The sequence below is a fragment of the Osmerus mordax genome, chromosome 7, assembly GCF_038355195.1.
Source record: "Osmerus mordax isolate fOsmMor3 chromosome 7, fOsmMor3.pri, whole genome shotgun sequence".
Lineage (NCBI taxonomy): Eukaryota > Metazoa > Chordata > Actinopteri > Osmeriformes > Osmeridae > Osmerus > Osmerus mordax.
The window spans coordinates 10333102-10353463 of record NC_090056.1 but is presented as its reverse complement, the minus strand read 5'-3'; the positions used below and the strand labels follow the sequence as shown (position 1 = coordinate 10353463).

The 20362-nt window shown below is 45.8% G+C and overlaps 3 protein-coding genes across 5 annotated transcripts; 1 reads left to right on the top strand and 2 right to left on the bottom strand.

Moving 5' to 3' along the window:
* The first annotated feature begins 1633 nt into the window (after window positions 1–1633).
* LOC136946065 (proline-rich transmembrane protein 3) lies at window positions 1634–15686 on the top strand. The gene is made up of 4 exons (XM_067240253.1): window positions 1634–1772; window positions 7602–8471; window positions 8585–8818; window positions 11561–15686. Exons 2-4 carry the CDS (start codon window positions 7679–7681, stop codon window positions 13597–13599), a joined length of 3066 nt encoding a protein of 1021 aa, XP_067096354.1. The 5' UTR covers window positions 1634–1772; window positions 7602–7678; the 3' UTR covers window positions 13600–15686.
* Window positions 15684–18558, bottom strand: LOC136946070 (cytosolic sulfotransferase 2-like). Of its 3 annotated transcripts, none has more exons than XM_067240259.1 (8): window positions 18546–18558; window positions 17332–17470; window positions 16926–17048; window positions 16712–16812; window positions 16504–16630; window positions 16305–16402; window positions 16027–16201; window positions 15684–15924 (listed from the first exon to the last, which is right to left on the bottom strand). In XM_067240259.1, the coding sequence occupies exons 2-8, from the start codon at window positions 17468–17470 to the stop codon at window positions 15812–15814; spliced, it is 876 nt and encodes a 291-aa protein (XP_067096360.1). In that variant the 5' UTR covers window positions 18546–18558; the 3' UTR covers window positions 15684–15811. The 3 variants fall into 3 exon arrangements, with proteins under 3 accessions (XP_067096360.1, XP_067096358.1, XP_067096359.1); XM_067240257.1 differs by lacking the exon at window positions 18546–18558 and adding an exon at window positions 17765–17900; XM_067240258.1 differs by lacking the exon at window positions 18546–18558 and adding an exon at window positions 17711–17777.
* A 401-nt stretch (window positions 18559–18959) lies between these two features.
* On the bottom strand, window positions 18960–20353 carry LOC136945274 (cytosolic sulfotransferase 3-like). The gene is made up of 6 exons (XM_067239020.1): window positions 20345–20353; window positions 20056–20118; window positions 19667–19793; window positions 19487–19584; window positions 19187–19253; window positions 18960–19095 (listed from the first exon to the last, which is right to left on the bottom strand). Exons 1-5 carry the CDS (start codon window positions 20351–20353, stop codon window positions 19200–19202), a joined length of 351 nt encoding a protein of 116 aa, XP_067095121.1. The 3' UTR covers window positions 18960–19095; window positions 19187–19199.
* Window positions 20354–20362: the final 9 nt, after the last annotated feature.

The window sequence follows — 20362 nt, the reverse complement described above, 5'->3', positions numbered from 1 at the left end:
GACTGTTTGTGTCTGGACCTCAGGCATACCTCTCTCTAACTGGGTATATCTGACCATCTCTACTCTTCTCCCTGTAAGGATATGTCTATCTCCGACATCTCTCTCTCTGAAGCACTCTCTCTTTCTAATTCCCTTCAATATCACTCCATCTTTCCCTTTAGGGCCCTCCGTATTTTCTCTCTCCAATTCTCCCCTCTCTCTAAGGCACATATAGAGCTTTTCTTTTATTCCACATAGGCAGACAGATGGACACCCCGACCAGCCTGGTGACTCATGGGGTCCTTCTGTGTGATTTCAACATGTCAGCTGTATTGGGCTCCCAACAGATACAGCAGATTACTGTAATCTTGTTACCAAAGGAACGTAGCTAGATAATGCTATTCACATACCACAAACACACGGAAGACACAGTCAATGATACACAAGCTCACCTACATTAGATTGAAACACTTTCTTAAAAAAGACTTTTTTGTTTGATATGCAAAGGATGTATTTGATACGCTGTGAATGAATAATTCTCCTAATGCTTATTCAAATTAAGGGACAAATATGGATGGGGAAGTGTGAAAGAGAAAGTTTGTTTTAATTTCAGTCTAGCCTAGTTTGTTTGTGTTTGCTATCTGTCTCTTTAAATATGATTTGCATATTTGTCATGCAATAAGCCCAAATATTTGATTACACTAGGATTGTTAGGGGTCTCCAATCCTCACTACCAAGCCTGCAGTCTTCTCTCCTATTGGCTTAGTAGTAATGTAATGGTCTTAGGAAAATCCTTAGAGCTACACAGGTTATTTTAGTTCCATTGAACTCAGCTGAATTGAGTATTGAAATGATAGAGGAGGAGAGATCCTATTGTAAAGGAAGCCCCTACAGGAAGCACCTACTTGGTGGTGGGAGGGTGGTGTTGGGGGGGTCCAGGTGAATGAGTGTGTGTGACAGATGGTGGTGGTGGTGGGGGGGGTGCAGAGGGCTTGGCACAGGAAGACAGCAGTGGTCTTGGCCCAGACTGGCTCTCCCTCCAGAGGGGAAGACTGGGAGACTGGAGAGGAGGGTGTAGCGTTGCACCACGAGATCGCTGTCTGTACCAGCTCTATTGTTTGTACTCACAGGTATTGTGACGTCCCAAGTCTGGGACTGCGATCACTGCAACTCATGGCAATAGACCCAACCTCATCAGTTAAAAATAACAAAAACATCTGACTACCTAAATGGTCCACATAAGTCTGTAAGTCTTCACTTTATAAAACATTCTGTGTTTATCAGATCCACTTATGCCCAGACATGTCTAGTGAACATGACACCACACTGAATCCTTCATGACGTCGTCTACGTGTCTATTTCCAAGATGTAAAAGAAGAGAGGATAGCGGAACTACCTATAATTTCAATAGTAAACATTTCTCCAATTTGATGGGACCTAAACGAGGAGTCTGTGATAGCCTATATACGTATAGGCTGCGCATTGTGTAATAAGGCAGAGCGGCCAGGCGGTAGGCAATCATGTTGATCCGCATGTGAGAAAGAGGAGGGAGGGATGGAGAGATGGAGCTGTCAGAGGGGGGCGTGATAAACTCGCTGGTTTCTGGAATAGGTAAAACTGGCAGAGGGGATTCACGATAGCAGTCTTTACGCTTCTTGCAGTAGGGTAGCTTGCGGCAGTCCAGCTCTGAAGCACCAAGAAAAACTACTCACAGAGCCTACGTACCTGCGGCGACATGCCCGATTCCTAAACTGACGAACGTGAAGGATATTTGAAACGCCACAGAAAAGCAGGTAAGTAATTTAACGGATGCTGGTCGAATAATGTATCTAACGGTACATCGTAGGCTATGAACTATGTGCTACGGGCTACGCTATGCGGCTATTACTCAGGGCATCGTTCCATGTGTGACGTAGGCTTACAGGTTAACCTGTGAGAATATTCCATTGCGCTTGAATTGCAGAACCGCATATGTTAAACTCCGAATGTCAACGTTAATTACGTTTAAATTAAAGTCCTGAAATGAAAATACCTGCAGTTGTATAGGCTACTGGGTTACTAAATCCGAGAGTGCATGCGGGCACCTTGAGGATACAGGCTGGTGCTGTGATGCAGTTTGCCATTCGCCCATTGGCTGCGAATCTGCGCCTCTGACCGGTCAGAATAAAGAACTAGTCGGGAAAGACGAGCTCGCACATGATGACCATGATGCCTTGCTATAAATACTCTAAGCTCGAGTAGGCTATTCTCCTCACAAGCTACTACTCATGTTTAATAGACAGGTCCCCAAGTTATCGACATTTGAGCATACTGGCTTATCCTTTGGACTGGAACGGAGGGAATTATTCAGCAACACTTTAGAATGGTTATTGAAAATGACGAAAGAGCAACAAGTTGTAGCGTAAGTGTTTAGTATTTAGGACACTGTAGACCCGAACGCAACGAGGAATATTAAGGGCAATTGGAGAATCTGGATCCACCTGTTTCCCATCAGGGTTTCAACCACAGCCGTGGCTGGGTCTAGCTGAGGGAGGTAAGAAGGGAAGGGGGTCTGTGCCAGTGCGCCTCTGGATCGCACAACGCATGCAAGCTGTTCCACCGCGTAACTGGATTTAATACAGAGCTCTGCCAGACCACTTGGAGTCGGAGAGGACTTGGAGAAAAGCAACAAAAACACTGCGAAGAATAAAAAGCCTAGCAACCTTCGAGACTTATCACCTGGCTTTGAAAGTGTTATCACAAAAAATTGGTGATTTGGAGACAGACAGGAGACCACCTTAAAGGTATGGGATAAGAAATATACTTTAAGGCTATGGTTTTATCTGTCAATCTGGTTTAGCGTCCACATCTGCCCCACAGAGGGTTGTGAAATAAGATCATATTGAAGACATTTTCTTCAGACAGAGCTGCCTAACAGCCAGGAAAACCCCTGGAAGCACAGAAAGGTTACCATTCTAACTGACAAAACATTCACCTTGTAGTACACAGGGAACATGGACGACATGGGCGTTCATCAGTGTGCACCATTCTTATTTAGAGCTCCTTAGACCCACAGGAGATCACAAACAGCATGCTGAAGCATCATTTGTTCAAATAATTGTTTTGCCCCTCATTTGGAAATGTCATACAGTGAAAGTTGTTACAATCAGAATGCTGTTTTGCATGTGTATTTTTAATTTAGAGATCTACAAATTACCTTTGATCTTTAAAATGCAAACCTCTTGAATAAGGTGACCTATTGGTGTCTATTCACCTTGTCTGTGTTAGTCTGTATTTGTGTTGGTGTGGTGTATGGATGTGTGTTTGTGCATGTGTGGGTGTCTATGAGCCGTTGAAATACCTCACTCTCTCCAGGGCTGACTTTTGCCCTTAATCTGTGGCTTGTCTGAAAGCAGAGCATTGGACAAAGATGTCAGGCTCTTGTCTCAACTGGGCATCCACCTCATATGGAGATCAAAACCTACCCATAGGGCTGTAATGATTTGTTGTGGAGCCATCGCATTCCAGGGAGCACATCTGGGGTCTCTCATGTGTGGTCCAGATCACATTAGACAGAGTTATGACCCTGCTGGACAAAGGGTCAGAAGATCAGTCAGGAGTCATGGAGCGAGGGTCGAGTAGTTGGCATAATATAGGCAACTTAGACTGGAGCATTTGCTGTCACATCCTAGTGAACATAACATTGTATCTACCCATCATTTTCTAGAAAAAGCTCATGTGAATATATATTCATATAATATATGAATAATACATATTCATATATTATATATTTGATCAATTATAGTCATTTATATATAGTCGTTTTCTTTTAGGTAGTCAGTTGTAAAGTGTTTGTGTATTTGCAAGAGGAGGGGGAGGCCACCTTGAAAGGTGGTGGAATCTTAATGGTAAAATTAGCAACATTCCCACACCTTCCAGCACACACACGCACGTACACACAAACCCTAACCCGAGTGGTAAAACAGAGACTCAAATTAAACAAGCAGAGATCGAGAAATGCTGTACATCTAAACACATACAGGGTTCAGTTTTAGATCTTTCTCTCTCTCTCTCTCTCTCTCTCTCTCTCTCTCTCTCTCTCTCTCTCTCTCTCTCTCTCTCTCTCTCTCTCTCTGTCTGTCTGTCTGTCTTACCTCTCCCCCACACGGTGCAGCACAAGGAAACTATACATACCTTAAGCTAAGGGGAATGCAGTAATGCCCTGACTCTGGACTGTGAAACAGCTCAGAGTCCCGCCATGACACAGCCCTGAATTCTACTTTAGTCTCTCTCTTTCTCCCTCTTTCTTTCACACCTTCCTTTTGTTCATCTCTCCCTACACTATTTATGATTTCTTCCACTATGCATTCTACACTGTCTGTGCTTGATTTTGTGTCCTTATTTACGCTCTTTCTCTTCGCTATTTAGTGGCTAGTCCTCCACTCCTGAGGTTCTGTAAGGGCACGACTCTTTAATCTGGTCATTAGATGGCCACCACCTTGACATTGGAGCCTCTGTAGTTCTAACACAGACACACACTCATGTGTACATGAACAAGGGGAGGTACATTGCAGGCATGTTTCCATTCCACACACACCTATACACACATACACAGACACTCACACGCGGCAGTTGCTAGTATGGCACCATTCAGAGGAGGTCTTGTTGGGGAGAGCTCACAGATTGCTCTGTCCATAAACAGGCTTGTGTCTGTTCTTGGAAACATTCACTCAAATTGATGGAAAACCCAACTGCAGACTCCCAGATTCTCTGGAATCTAGCAAAAATGTGTGTGCAAGACAGAGAATTACTGTGTGTGTACGACGTGTGTGGCACCCTAGTGATGTGTTGGCCAAAAGTGGGCTTTTCAGTTCTGAATGAGACAGCCGTTACACCATGTACTCAGGGTACAGAGGGAGACCTGTAGACTTCTGCTCTCTGTTTTCAGATTAAGTTTGCATTTCAGGGAATTGGTTTTGCCTATCATTTTTGGAAGCTCCACAGTTTTGAAATAAGGGTAAAACATGCCTGCACCTGTTTTTATGACAGACGCCAAAGACAACAACCCAAGACCCACTTGTGTATGTAGTAGGATGTGCTTCAGCTACAGTGCTACTAGTGAGTCATGCCTGAGTAACAGATGTCTCTGTTGGACTGGGTGGATGTGCTAACCCACAGCTTGTTGCATGCTACATTACAACGGTATTTTATCCTCAGGCAATTCTCTCTATCTTTAATAAAAGACTCATTGTAAGAGTGAGAGTGACGACATGTCCACATCCTCTCTTCCTGTTCCCCTCCTCCCTCCTTCTCTTTCTCCTGCTCCTCAGTGATGTGGCCCTCTACCCCAGGGGCAGCTCAGGATAAAAATACCCTCCCTCATGCATCCATCTGCCCTCTCTGCCTCTCACTCAAACCGACATTCATAGAAAGACTGACGCTTTCTCATGTTTGTACACTAACCTGTGTGTGTGTCTGGGTATGTGTGATTTGACTCAATTTCTTTTGACAGTGATTCAGACGGAGCAGCAGAGCAATTCTGTCCTCGCTGTGAAGAGTCACAAACACACACCATAAAAGCCCTGCACACTGAACCAACGAGGCCTGCTGTAGTGTCGTGCAACTAGTTTCAGATTTCTAACAGACATTCTTCAACTGTCAGGTTGTTTAGCCTCAACTGCCGGAATCTCTGTCCGACTCTGCACCTGCTAGCCATGTTACTGCCTGGTGTGACACGTGTATACACACCTCAGTCATCACCCACACGCATACACACGCGTTCCCTTCCAAGATTTCTCTCAGTCACATAAAATGACTCAAACTTGTTGGGATTGTCCGTGGTTAAGGAGTTATAGCTTCTCTGAGTCAATTTCCCAACAACAGCTTTCTCCCTCCCTCACTCTGGGCTTCAATGCACGTCTATTGCTCAAATGACCTCTTTCTGCCCGTCTCACCCCCTCCTCTTCACCGTTTGAGTTTAAATCAAGCCCTCACCCATCAATCTCTCTCCATCCTCCGCTCTCGGTGAACTCATCGCTCACTTTTATCGCTCTGTTTTTATGTCCGCTTTTCCCCTCTTCCTGCTTATCTCTGCCGCCATCGTCATGGTCCTTTATCAGCGCCCACACCCGTGTGTAAAATATGAGCATGTTTAAATAGCTGCACCTGAGCATGCAAGCGAGGAAAGGAGAGAAGACGGAGGGAAAACGGGGATTAATCAGAGTCGGATTGGCGAACAGAAGTGGAGGTTTCTAGTGGAAGAGACGGGGGCGAAGGAAGATAAGACTCGCAGCTACTGTTAGAGGGTGTGGAGGTCGAGACAGACTGGAGATTGGTCGAGACAGACGTCTCATTTGCATCTTTGGCTGGAACAACACTGAGAAAAGTGATTGTTGCAGTGAGGGAGGTAGAGAGAAAAAAACAGGGACGGATGTCATCTGCCTTAAATCAAGGCAGTTGCACTCAGGATGCACTCACCTCCCTTGTGTATACTAAGGTGGGTCACTCTCGTAACAGCTCTGCACGTGTGTTCTAGAACACAGAAGACACATGTGAAGAACAGCTGTCAGATGTTTGCAGTTTTTTTTACATGTGAGTCAGAGACTGAGGAGTTGTGGGTAAGGATGGGGCCTGTATGAGTCACATAAAATGGGTCCCCCACAAGTAAAGTCTGCTCTGTGTTTCTGCCCCCTTTCCCTTTAGAACTAAGGGAGAGGGGCCTGATCCTAGATCTGTGCCCACGGGCCGCTTCCTCTTCCTTCAGATGAGTCAGCATGAGCGCGGGGACTGTTTTTGTTTAGTTTTGAGTCAGAGGATGAGGTAGTGGAGGATGGGGCGGGGGGAAAGGGGGGGTAGATGATAAGATAAATGTATAATGAGTGTGTGAGGGATCATACTGACAGCTGTTTTCCGATATGACTTAGTTGTGTAATCCTGTCTTGCTCTGACTGGCCTCAGCCTCTACAGCCTCTACAGCCTCAGCCTCACTCACTGTTGTCCTTCAGAGCCGCAGAGACACGGTTGAACAAGGACAGAGAGTAACTCCGGTAGATGCTCAGAGATAGAAAGATGTAGGTGAGAAATGTGTTTATTTAGTGAAGAAAAGGATAGTCAAGAGGGATGGCATGCAGATCTAACGAGGGAGAAACAGAGGGAGAAAGAAGGAAAGAATACATCCATCTGTCTTGAGTTGGACCATCTGGGCTTCTTTTTGCTCTGGTCCTTTTGCAGGTCCTCTGTTATGCAACTTCATTTACAGGCCAAAGTCCTATTTGGTCTGTGTGTGTGTGTGTGTGAGACAGAAAGAGAATCAATGTAACTGTACACCGCACCACACCCCTCTGTGTGTCGTACAGTGTTGCTAGGTCCTCAAAGATTCAGTGACCTGCCCTCTGAGTCAGCACAGCAGTCATGCCATAAACATTCCTCCATATAGTCACACACACCCACACACACACCACCCAGAAACTATACTTTTAACTATGCTGTTTATAAGAAACATGAGAGCACACAAGCAGTCTCACCTCTTGATCTAACTCTGATAAGTGTACAACACAGTCAAACTTGGAAGGAATTTGTACTTCTTACAGAGCTGGTTGGTGGTTCATCTTTGACATTTCTCATTTGTCTCTCTGTATCCTCAGAGCATAAGTGGAGAATGGTGTGACAGACGGATAGACAGACAGAGGGACCATAGAAGACATCCCCTCAGAGGCACGTCATGGACACCGTGTCCCTCTTCAGCTTCACCCTCCTCTTCTGCTCCTCTCTCCATCTCTCACCTGGACAGGTGATCATCAGCTCCTCCTCCTCTACTCTGGAGCCTCCTACCAGCTCATCGTCTAAACCCACCAATCAGACGTCTGAAAACTTGTCCTCGAACCCTCCGAGAGGCCGCACTGATGTGCCAATCAAAGTATTTAGCAGAATATGGCCCACAAGGACAGGGGTTGGAGGAATGGCCTCTTCCCCCCCACTCACTTTATCTACCACTCATACCTTTTCTTCATCCCCCACCCCAAAGTTAAGCAGTAGACCAGACCAAACAGGGATTCAAACTGAGACTGCCACCAAAGTAACTCCATCATCTTCCACAATAGCCTCAGACCATACCCGCCACAGTAACGGTATTCCTTCAGCTGGGACTGAGCCATTCACAGTGAACAGAGCTGATGATGGACCAGTACCAAAGGGGGGTGAGGATGATTGGCAGGTAACTGGTTCAGGAAGTGAGCCCTACCCAACTATAACAGGTGTTGAAGAGGAGTTGCGGGCTGGATTGACAACATCTAATGCTGAAATGGCTCAGTTTAAACCACAAGCTCAGACCGCCTTCAGCGAAGACCCCTCCTCCAAGATGGCTGACATCCTGCTGTCTCCTACCATCAGCCTCACCAAGCAGCCCAGCCTCTCCAACCTGACACCGGCCAATAGAAACATCTCGACAGCACCCCCTAAGGTCACACCCATGTCCATAGTGACACAGACAACAGTCAGGGTGCGGTTGTTAACACGTGAGTGTAATACATGATCTCATCATAACCATTTCCCTGTGCGTTAGCTCAGACTGTAGAAGGGCAATACAAGTTTCATCATAACCTTGACTTCTGCATCTCTCTGTCTCCAGAACTGACAGCTAACAACACGACCCCCTTAGACCAACCTACAGAGCGCCTGGCCACCACTGTAACATCCCCCACAGCCAGAGACACCACACCTGTCACAACCACTCAGACAGCAGCCCCTCAAAGAACCACTTCCAGCACCACCCACAAGCCGACAACAACACCACAACCTGAAAGAATGGCAACCAGTCAACAGGCAAAGACAACAGAACTAAGGAGAACTGCAATTACTACAGGTAAAAGTAGTGCACTTTGGGTTTTGTCATTGGTAAAAACAATGGCTGTATTCACCGGGTTAAAAGTTACCCTTTCCTGTGATGATTTAGAGTGGAATTATTTGTGCAGCTGGAATATTTTACTGGAAGAACTTGGAAAAAACTCAAAGGAGGGAAAAGACCTAGACAGAGTGGGCGAGAAATAAAGAAAGAGATGGAAAGTAGACTGGAAGGTGTGCAGAGTTGACAGTGGGAGGAAAGCATGCACAAGTGGAGAGAGAGGTGAACTGAGAGGATAAGACAAAGCAATTATAGGTAAAGGGAGACAAGGAAGGAGGAAAAAGTGAGTGAGTGAGTATGTGAGTGAGTGAATGAGTGAGCGATTGAAAGAGACACAAGACAGTGGGGGCCAGAGAAAGTGCATAGTGAGTGCTAATGATAAACAGATGGATAGAGAAAGGGATGGAGTAAAGCAGACTACAGAGGAAAAGTATGACACATGGGGCACATAAACCAGTCTCTGAGTTAGATACCATCAGGACAACATTTAGATCATGTTAAAACAACCTTCCACTGAGTCTGTTTTCCCGGGAGGGAACTGAAATTCAGCAACTGCAGTTTTCATTTTACAGTAGATTGAATTGGGTCTATTAATGGCTCATGTCAATGACATACATAACCTACAAGTGTGGGTCTGTGTGTGTGTTTGTACATCTGTGTGTGTGTGTGTGTGTGTGTGTGTGCATTCATAGACGCAGTAATTTTATGTGGTGTGTGGGAATGTGTGAACATGTGTGCGTGTGTGTGCGTGTTAAAGAGTGGGAGAGTGCTGGGGTATGGTTAATTGCCTCCAGCTGTGAAATGGGATCGGCACATCTGGGACAGATCGGAGTCCTGCGGCTCAGCGAGATCGCCGTTTAAAAGACGGAAGTCAAACACATATGAGAGGCAGCATATGTATGTGTTTGTAAGCGTGTGTGATTAGACAGGGAGGGGGCCTGTGTAGAAGGTGAGGGAGACGGCTCAGCCAAAGAGTGCTCTATGTTCGAGAGAGCCATCAGTCATGGTGTCAGCCTTCACGGGCTGCTCTTACATTTACATTTAGTCATTTAGCAGACGCTCTTATCCAGAGCGACTTACAGTAAGTACAGGGACATTCCCCCGAGGCAAGTAGGGTGAAGTGCCTTGCCCAAGGACACGTCAGTTGGCATGACCGGGAATCGAACTGGCAACCTTCGGATTACTAGCCCAATTCCCTCACCGCTCAGCCACCTGACTCTTCATGGTGAGTTAGGACTCACACAGGCCAGAGACGCTGGAGTGTCCTCTGTCAAAGCTTTACCACAGATCATCTTGTTCCACCATCCATCACCAATTCTCAGCCTTGGTGTGTGTGACAAAGTGTGTGTGCTCTGTGTGTGTGTGTGTGTATGTGTAGGAGAGGAAAAGACTATAATAAGTACATTTACATTTAGTCATTTAGCAGACGCTCTTATCCAGAGCGACTTACAGTAAGTGCAGGGACATTCCCCGAGGCAAGTAGGGTGAAGTGCCTTACCCAAGTATGGTATAAGTCGTTTTTTTAGTGCTCCACCCTTGGTGTTATCCTGTGCTGTACAGTAAGTGATGAATGGCTGCCTGAGTGGCCTGCTGTAGGGTGTTTCCTAGGCTCTGGAGAAGGTGGTGCTACCAGGACAATTGTTCGTGTGCTTGTTTTACCAAGCCCAGAGAGATATCATCATGGGTGTGTGTGTTTGTGTGTGTGTGTGTGTGTGTGTGTGTGTGTGTGTGTGTGTGTGTGTGTGTGTGTGTGTGTCAAACCAACCAATCAATCAAACCAAAATTTGAGTGATTGTTTTTTATAGAACCCTGATTTACTTTTTAAATTCACCACAGACATAGTATATTGCAGTAATGGGGTATTCCATAACAGAGATGACCTCATAGAGATTACACCAAAAATTCAATGACATATACAATAAACCAAATGAGTCAGCTATCATCCACAAGGACTTCACCTTGGTGTTATTATTTTATAGCCGTTGTGTGTGTGTTTGTCTGCAAGTGTGAATATGTGTGTGCGTGGAAGTTAATCTGTGCAGCCGCCACTACCTGTGGAGATCTGTGAGTGCAAGTTAAGTGTGGAGCCTCCAGACTTGACGGGCAGAGGTGCTCTCATGTAAGAGCTGACGGACGACAACAAACAGATTGATGTGAGAGACAAGCGTAGAGAGCAGGCAGCGATGGATGTGGAGGAGGAAACCAGGGGCGATAGGTCAATGGTGAGGGTCATTGGGAGGGAAGTTTATTAAGGTAGAAGATCCTCTCGTCTGAGTATTGTTCACTTAGTATAAGAATCTTTCACCTTGATACTAAAATGGTTAAAATGGTTTAGTATAGAATAAGGAGTATAGTACTGCTATTGTTAACAAAGGCTACATAGTCTTTTGGATTAACAGTTTTATTGCATAGTGTAGACCTCTCATACAAGATTTATCTCCCCCTGGTGGTACAGAAATGTCCCACCATTTGTTTGTATTTGAAATAAAACAAGAAAAATATTTAAAAAAAAGGTTACATGTCCATTACAACTTGTAAAATTAACCACATAGCAAATTGTCTATGATCAGGTTTGATTTTATTTAGATAGTAATCAAAATAAATAGACCACTTTCGGAGGGGTTTGCTTTATTGAACAACTTACAATTTTTTTTTGTCCATTCAGAATGCTGAAATTATACTGTTTTCTTTCCTTCTCTTCAGGGGCCTCGCCTCTCCTCACCACCCCTACCCTTCAGATTGGTCGAGGGCGTTTTGGCTCCACAGATCAGTCTGGTCCTCCCCAGCAGAACCGCTCTGTTCGCCTGGGACGCCCTCGCACACCCCCCTCTTCCAACCCTTCCACCTCCCCCGGCTCCTCCCCCTTCCTCAATGGCACCTCTCTCCACTGGGATGACCTAAGCCGCACCCTGGCCTTCGCCTGGGATCTCCACGTCTACGGCTCTGCTGGTCTCTTCCTCCTCCTCCTGGCTGGAGCTGCCCTGGGCCTGGGCCTCTCTCCCAGCATGGACTGCTCACAACGTGGCGCCCTGGCCCTGGCCAACGCTCTCCTTCTGCTGGCGGCTGCTGTCAGGGCTGCCCTGTTCCTTATCGACCCCTACGGAACACGACGCCTGCTCCCACGCCCGGCAGTCACAGCCCTCTACAACCTGGCCCTGCCTCTGCTGGTGTGGGCGCAGGCTGCCCTGGCACTGCTCGCCATGAGAGGAGCAGGGCTGAGTCTGCTGCCTGAAGCTCTTGAGAGCGCCCCACTGGCCGCTGTTCTGGCTGTGCTTCAGTGTACCCTGCTACTTGCGGCAGACTTGCTGTCCCCTGCCCTGTCTCCAGCTGTGCCTGTTACCCTGCAGTGCCTGTCCCTTGGCTGGGGTCTGGTCATCTGCTTGGGCTTCCTCTGCTACGTCTTCCCCCGGCTTGGCTGCCCCCCGGTCCCCAGGCCTGGAGGGTCAGAGGAGCCCAGTGGTAAGGCTTGGGCTGGGGGTCGGAGGACTGGGTTGGTCCTAAGCCGTGTCCTGGCTGTGTGTGGCCTTCTGGGGGCGCTGTGCTGTGGGCTTCATGTCCACGCCACCCTGTGGCTCTACGGGTTGCTAGGAGAATGGAGACGCTTTGGCTGGGGCTGGTGGCTTGTGCATTTCTGGGCCCGTCTGCTGGAACTGGCCTGGGGCTTCTCCCTGCTCCTGCTGGCCTCCTGGGTGTTCTGGAGGCCCCGGGGGAGCCAGGGTAGAGGAGAGGGGCCTGGCGGGGAGGGCAGGGCAGGAGGGGATCTCCCCTCCCCAGGGCAGTCATCAGGCTCCACTCAGAGACACACTTGCTGGTCTAAGATCGTCCAGAGCCTGAGAGGGAAGCCCTGTAGAAAGTCTGAGAGTAATGGAGTCGTCGGAGGAGGAGGAGGGGTAGGAGGAGGAGGACCAGGAGAGCTGCCCAATAACTGGGCCGGTCAGGACCGCCCAGGAGCTGACATCAGCAAGAGTCTGATCAGAAACCAGAACCCAGAGCAGCCCCCCCCCCAACCACGCAACGTTAAGGACAGCAACTGTGGACGCAACCAGAGGGGCAGGTCTGCAGACCGGGGGGTGTCCGATGGCTCCACGGGGTCTTTGCTGCGGCTGCAGGCCCTGGGCAGACCCCAGCGCTCTCTGTGTGGCAGTCTGGAGCGGGAGAAGGAATCTGGGTTGTCTCTGTACGAGTTTGACCTTCGACCCCCTTCCCCCATTGATCTGAGCCGCAGCATCGACGAGGCCCTGCACAGAGAGCACCTCCTCAGGGGGGGCAGCCTGTTCCAGCCCCTGTGCCCCCCTTCACCTTCCCCTTCCCCCTGCTCAGGGGGCAGTCAGGGGCCGTGGCTCCGCAGAAACAGCGACCCCCAGCTGGTCTCGGACAGCAGTGACGACCACTCTGCTCGCACAGAGTCCTCCATGCCTCTTGGGGGCAGTGTGATGAGCAGTGTGCCGAGCAGGCAAGTCACAGCACCCCCCACACCCTCCCACCAGGGTCACAGGTGGGCCGGGGACGGGGGAGGGAGCGTCCCCTCCTCCGTGTCCTGTCCCGTGTCCCTTCGGCCCTCCAGGACTTCTACAGGCCACCTGGGTGACGAGGTGGGAGACGACACACGGCCCTTCCTCACCCCAGACTCAGAGAGGGAGCGGGGCCGGGCGGGGAGGGAGGCAGGGGCGGGGCAGAGCTACTTAGAGGTCAGCCGGCAGGAAGACTCTGCCAGTGTGAGCAGTGAGATCATCGACCTCTGAACTCTCACTACCTACCCACAACAGCAGGACCAAGGACTCAACCCCAACAAGACTATTACCAAACTAGATCTAGACTGACAGACAGACGTTTGACGTTTAACTTAACATTGACTCAATGGCTATATCAGAGCTGCTTCAAGAGGAGGGACTTGACAGGAGGACTTCCATAATCCCAGGCCCATCGGCATCCAGCTGCCCTCCAGTTGTGGCTTACTCACTAAGACTGGTTCAAAGAGCACACAGATTAGCAACACAGCAAATCGATAAAAAACATACTGGTGTACCTTTGACCTACAGGTTTCATTCCAAGTGTCGCATACATGCATTCAGTTTTAGAGATTACCATTCAAAGCAGTATGGTGAAAGCGGAAAAGGGATTGGCTCAGGATTTATAATGTGGTCCAATGAGTTGTAGGAACACCCTAGCATTTGTAAGACAGTCCATTATATTTGACGGTTTTTGGATAAAGGTAACTGAGGCCTTGTGCTCCCTGTGAAAATGTCGTCATCATACTGAATTGTTTAGCCTTGTATAGTGTTTCATTGCTGAAATATTTCAACTTGATGCATTTGTTTGTGATGTGAAGATATGTGCCATATTCTGTACAATAACCAAGCTGAAGTCATGTTGACGTAGATATACAGTACATACACATTATCTGATAAACGGTCTGTGTTTATATATAGATAATAGGTATCAATAGTTCCCACGAAGAAAGCAGGATTACAGTTGCAACACAGTTCTATGATAATGTGAGGCTTATTATGTAAGACAGACGAACAAAACAAGCCCCCGAAGACGCCTCTGACACACTGCAAGCCCATTGACCTGTGCAGCTGTGGCAGCTGCCTCTAGCAGGGTCTAAAAACAGTTGGTTTTATATTCCAAGACATTTAAGTGTGAAACTGGTCTATTTTATATGAAGTATCTGGTAAAGCCTTTAGCATTTCCTAATTTAACAAGCATGCACCATGCAGTCTTTGATCACCTTTTGTCATAACTCCTAATATTACTACGTGCTGACCAGTGATTATAAGTTATATATAATTATAATATAATTCTATCAGTGCACACACTGTTGTTCTACCTGGAATGCTTCACAGCTTTGCAGAGCTGCACCACACATCCCTGAGCCTAGTTTAAACCTCAGTACTCCTGTAGAAACCTAAATGAAAAGTATTAGTATTAATACTAAAGTATTTTTAGTACTCAAAAGGAAGATATGATGTAACATAAGAAATTATGTAAATACTGTTATTTTTGATGTTTGTAAATAGAGGTGCGTGAACAAAAGGTATTTACTGTGAAAGACAATCTGAAATGGTTTTACTTGTGTGTCTGTAAAGGCAACTATAGTTATCAGAGTGATAACTGAGGATGACATTTGGAACACTGCTAATGAATATGGATGTAACCAGAGAGCTGTTAGTAGTTAAGGACTTTCTGGGCTTTGTTCATGGTTTTTAATGTAGAAGGGTTTTACTAAAATCATCCTTTGTGGAATTATTCTGGAACTCTGTGTCTTCACTATAGTTGTCTTGGCATTCAATGTGAAGCAGATATTGATACAACAAGCCTAACCCATGTGGAGTTATGTCTGTTCATACCTGTATCTTGAACGTAGCCCAGGCTGTCTCTTTTAAGACCTAAGTTACCACCATAGCTCCACCAGAGAGCTGGCCCTTCCTCTGCAGTGACGGCAGTTTCTCCCTGTGACGTGAAATGCTTGACTTGTTTTGTATTTACAGTCAAATGTGGTTGAGTTGTTGTTGTTGACATTCCAATGATCCAGTAAGATTTCAGTGCAACTATACCACCTGTTCTTCCCCTTCATCTCATCAAATGGGGGGTGGGACCATCAGTGATTGACAGTTATGGTGGGAGTGCTTGTGTAGTTTTTTTTCCATCATTACAGTATGTGCCATAGTAAACCAGCCTGTACTTATCTGTTCTCACTTATCACAGAGCAGATATTCTGTATTAGAGATTTTCCATCATATTCCTTCGCATTCATTCGCTCATTGAAGTTGTATTTTTGTGCTGCAGTCTCATATCTGGTTTAAAATAAATACAATAAAATGTTGTACAGTAAAGTATTTATTCATTTCATTAATGTATTTTTCAACCATCAATATTAACATGTAGGCATGATCCCCTGTAATATCCTTAAATATATTTTCAGCACTATTATTATAAAGGCAAGAGCCAGCCTTATATAGTGGTGCGAAATTTAAGATCTGTTTCTGTCATGCTCTTCTGAAGGTGTTCATCAAACTGTTCATTCTGATGCACAGTGAAATGGTTCTTCCAGTCTCCAACCTTTCCTGGAAATTTTGAGAAACATCTCTATGAAAAGGAACAAATCTTGCCACAGCATCTCTCTCTATTTTTCAATCTTTCTCTCTTTCTCCTGCTCGCATACCAACCTTTTCTCATGAAAGGAGAGATCTTGAAGTCCATGACAGTGTCAGTGGAGTAGTTAGTCATGTTGTTCTTCTTCATGTTGTCAAACTGTGCTCTTTCTCTCACGTTCTCCTTCTCCTCTGCTGAAGGAGAAACCCCCAAGAAGGAGCACAGACGGTCCAGCTCTCGACCAGTGTCCTGCAAAGACATGTACGGCCCTTGGAACCAACAGTGCTCTCATTCTGAGACTTGATGTCCAACCCTGAATCCAGTAAATCCCTTACATCAGGAAGATGCTTACCTCCACCATATCCTCAAAGAACAGGTAGAGCAGCTTGGAGTGACTCTGTTTCTTCTCCCACCAGCCAGTCACATGGTCATACCAGGAACCAAACACCACTTAGGAGGAGACGAAGGCAGGGAGCATGTATTAGTATGTACAGTATTACATTTCATAGGAAGTTGAAATAGTACACTCATCCTTTCACTCAATCGTTTACTTTTTCCCTCCATGAATCTCTGCAGGAAGCTGTTCCAGTCTCCAGGCTCTGGCTGGGCCATGTTCATACGGTCAAAGTGGAAATAGGAGACTGCATTGTCCTTGGCGTTACGGGCCACATACACTATCTGTGAAAGAAGAACAGCATTGCTGTTGAGTGAGAGGACAGAGACATAGAAAGTTCACTGAGGTGTGTGAGGTCACAGTACCTTGCAATTCTGCTCCCAGAAGGACTTGGGGATAAACTGGACAGGAAGGTGAGTTTTGATGAGACGAGGGGAGGTGGACATCTTGTTCAGTTCAGCCACTCCTAACAGAAAAAGCAGGAGATAATATTCTCGAGCCACTGCGATCATGAGAGTTGAGATGTATTTGATTCATTAAAAAGCAATCGACTGATTCCAGAATCTCGTGGTTTTCAACCTGAAGGGAAAGAGGGAATGTGCATCTCCAGGAAAGGCACTCTCTCATACACGGGGACCAAGTTCTGACGCTCAGAGTGGCCAAAGCACAGCATATCCAGGATATAGGACACCCATGTGGTTCCTGCAGAATAAAGGGAACCATGGGGAGAGATTTCAGTTCCACAAACACACCAACCATAACATGAATCCAAGACCTGACAGCTGTATGCTTCTTTGTCTCTCCTTCTCCCCTCCTGATTTGTATTTTGTTCATAAAAGTACTAGAAAAATAAGGTAATTCATGTAATTTGGCCAATCCTTTTTGAAACATGTACGTATACAATGTGTACACTCTACAGTATACCATTTTTTATTCAGCATCTGACCAAATTGATTTATACTGATAGTATTGATTTACACTATACCTGCTTTGGGGTATGTGGCTATGAGAATATCATCTGGTCTGGCTTTGAAGTTCTGCACATTTTCCCAGTTGTCAGTGAAATAGTTGGTCATGGATACTCCATGGAAGTCAAAAAGTTTGGGTCGAGGTGGCAGCTCCATCTAAGAGTGACAGATAAACATTGCATACAGTATATGTGCAATACCCTGACCTCAGATGAATCATGCACCAGTTAAATAAATGCCCATGGCCATTCTGATAACAGGGTTTCTTAACAGAGAAGTTCACTGGACAAGAGAAGGAAAGTCTTAATTTGCATGGTTCAGATATTTGATCCCAAAATCCCAAAAAGAAGCTACTCATTAACGTTAGGAAAATGTGAAGGAAGGAGATTGACATACCCGATTTGCTTAAATCCAAAACAGTCAAACAAGAATTCTCTGAAAGACACTTACATTTACATTTACATTTAGTCATTTAGCAGACGCTCTTATCCAGAGCGACTTACAGTAAGTACAGGGACATTCCCCCGAGTACTAGCCCGACTCCCTCACCGCTCAGCCAACTGACTCCCTTCACTTCACAGTTCCCAATATGCACAGAAAATGTCTCCTTCTCCTTCACCCTCCCCCTCCGTCACACTCTCTCCTCCCTCCTTTTCCAAACAATTCTATCACTGACAGAAGAGCCATGGCCTTCCGTTCTCAAAGGGGCCTCTCTGCTTTCACAGTGCAGCAGAGCCTGCCCGTCCCACAAACCACCACTGGGTGGAGGCAGGTGGCCACTGCTGGCTCCGCAGAGGCAGCATGGTCACAGGAGAGAGCCCGGGGTCGGCTCCAAGGGGACGGGCAATGCCCCCCCCCCCCCCCCCCCCCCCCTCCAACCATGATTTTAGCGATACGTTTCCATCACAGCTATATACAAAATTCCCACTTGTGGAAACCAAATGCCGCCCCATCTGATTCATTCTGGAGCCGAGCCTGAGAGAGCCTACAAATGACTTAGCTCTAGTGTGGTGTCTGTACAGACTTGTCACGTGGAGAGGGAGTAAAATCTATAAACTCTCCTCCCTGAAGTCATTAAAGTAGAGCATGATAGAAGTGTAATCTTTATGTGGTCCTTTTTTTACAGACTGAAACATAACCCTTTTCTCACATAACCACATGTAACCTCTTAACAAAAAGAACAGGTTAAGACACATATACACACATGTACATACACAAAAATGTGACTCACCTCTATTGTTAGTGAAGTCTATAAACTTTTACCAATTGTGTAACTTTTGACTGTCAGTGTACTGGTACCTTATCAATTACTCAATGTGACTTTTTTCTTAAGGTAGCCTTGTGTTAGGGTTATAATGAATGTGGTATTAGTTGGTGCAGTTGGTTGTGGAGATCCAGGGTCACCTTAAGTGAAACCAGTTAACAGGGAGATAATAAGTGAGGTGTACCAAGGCTTGGCCAGGTAGGATTATAATATTTTTTATTTACCAAAGGTATAGTCCAGTGATCCCAAAGGTTACATTCAGACTGTGATGGACGGTGTTTAAGTACTGGTGACTTGATTTAGAGTAGACTCACCAGACAGAACTTTCATATAAACACAGAACGTTCATATAGTTAATAAAGTAGCAACAAAGTAGTGATATTCTGCTTGTAAATATGAATACTTTACACCTCAGTTCTAAATTTTAACGTGGGATTCTTCATTTTCTTCTGATATTCTTCATCAAACTGCTCATTCTGAGCCACAGTGAAATGGTTCTTCCAATCTCCAACCTTTCCTGGAGACACAAAGGCAAATTATCAAATGTGAGCACTGAAAAGGCGATGGCCTACTCAGAATTATCGGTTTTGATTTGCTTACCTATTCACCTTATTCCGGAAGTCACGATGGGAGCCGCCATCCGCATATTCTCATTTCCGGTTTAGATACTTTCCGCTTTAATCATTTAGTCATTTAGCAGACGCTCTTACATATACTTACACATACACACACATACAGACACACATATATACACACACACAATGCACACTGAATGCCATTTAACGACTATTACGAGGTTCTGTAAATTATACTTTCAAATTAAATACTCTGTAGGTCTCCTACAAGGAAAACAAGACATGTAAGGAACACAACACTTGTTTAAAAATCTCTTCGATATGGTAACTCACCTCCACCATATCCTCAAAGAACAGGTAGAGCAGCTTGGAGTGACTCTGTTTCTTCTCCCACCAGCCAGTCACATGGTCGTACCAGGAACCAAACACCACTGAAATTGTTGGTGGAGATTTAGTGATAATAAAGGATGATTATGGAGAATGTCGCGCACACTTGTTCTGAAATTGACTCACTCTTTCCCTCCATGAATCTCTGCAGGAAGCTGTTCCAGTCTCCAGGCTCTGGCTGGGCCATGTTCATACGGTCAAAGTGGAAATAGGAGACTGCATTGTCCTTGGCGTTACGGGCCACATACACTATCTGTAGAGAGAAAGCAGAGGTTTATTTTCAAAAACTGGCCACTCTGTAAGCCCAATTAAGATCAACAGACAGTGATATAAGCAAAGGTAATTAAGGTTTCTGCCCAGAAAAGTATTATGTGTCCTTTATTATGTGTCCTTTAAATATACTCTGTGCGTCATGTTCACAATGAACTGGTATATCCAATCTACAGCAGCCCTGAGAGACAATCAAGACAACACAGACACAAAGAGCATTCTAAATACATTGTACTGTACTTTACCCTGCAGTTCTGCTCCCAGAAGGAATTGGGCACAAACTGAATTGGTAAGTGAGTCTTAATGAGCTCAAGACATTTTCACCTGGCTATACCCAACGTTTAGATCTGTTGTGGTATATATGCAAATTACATTTGCATAAATGCAAATCACATACCTAATTAGATTATGCACCGTTTGCCCATGTTAACAAACAATAAAAAAAAAAATCTTGTAATACATTTTTTGTTTGTCTTGATGTAAGTAATCAACTCAGTAATATTCATGGTGATGTCTAAAGGTTAAAATGTTTACCCTATTCATGTGAGAAAA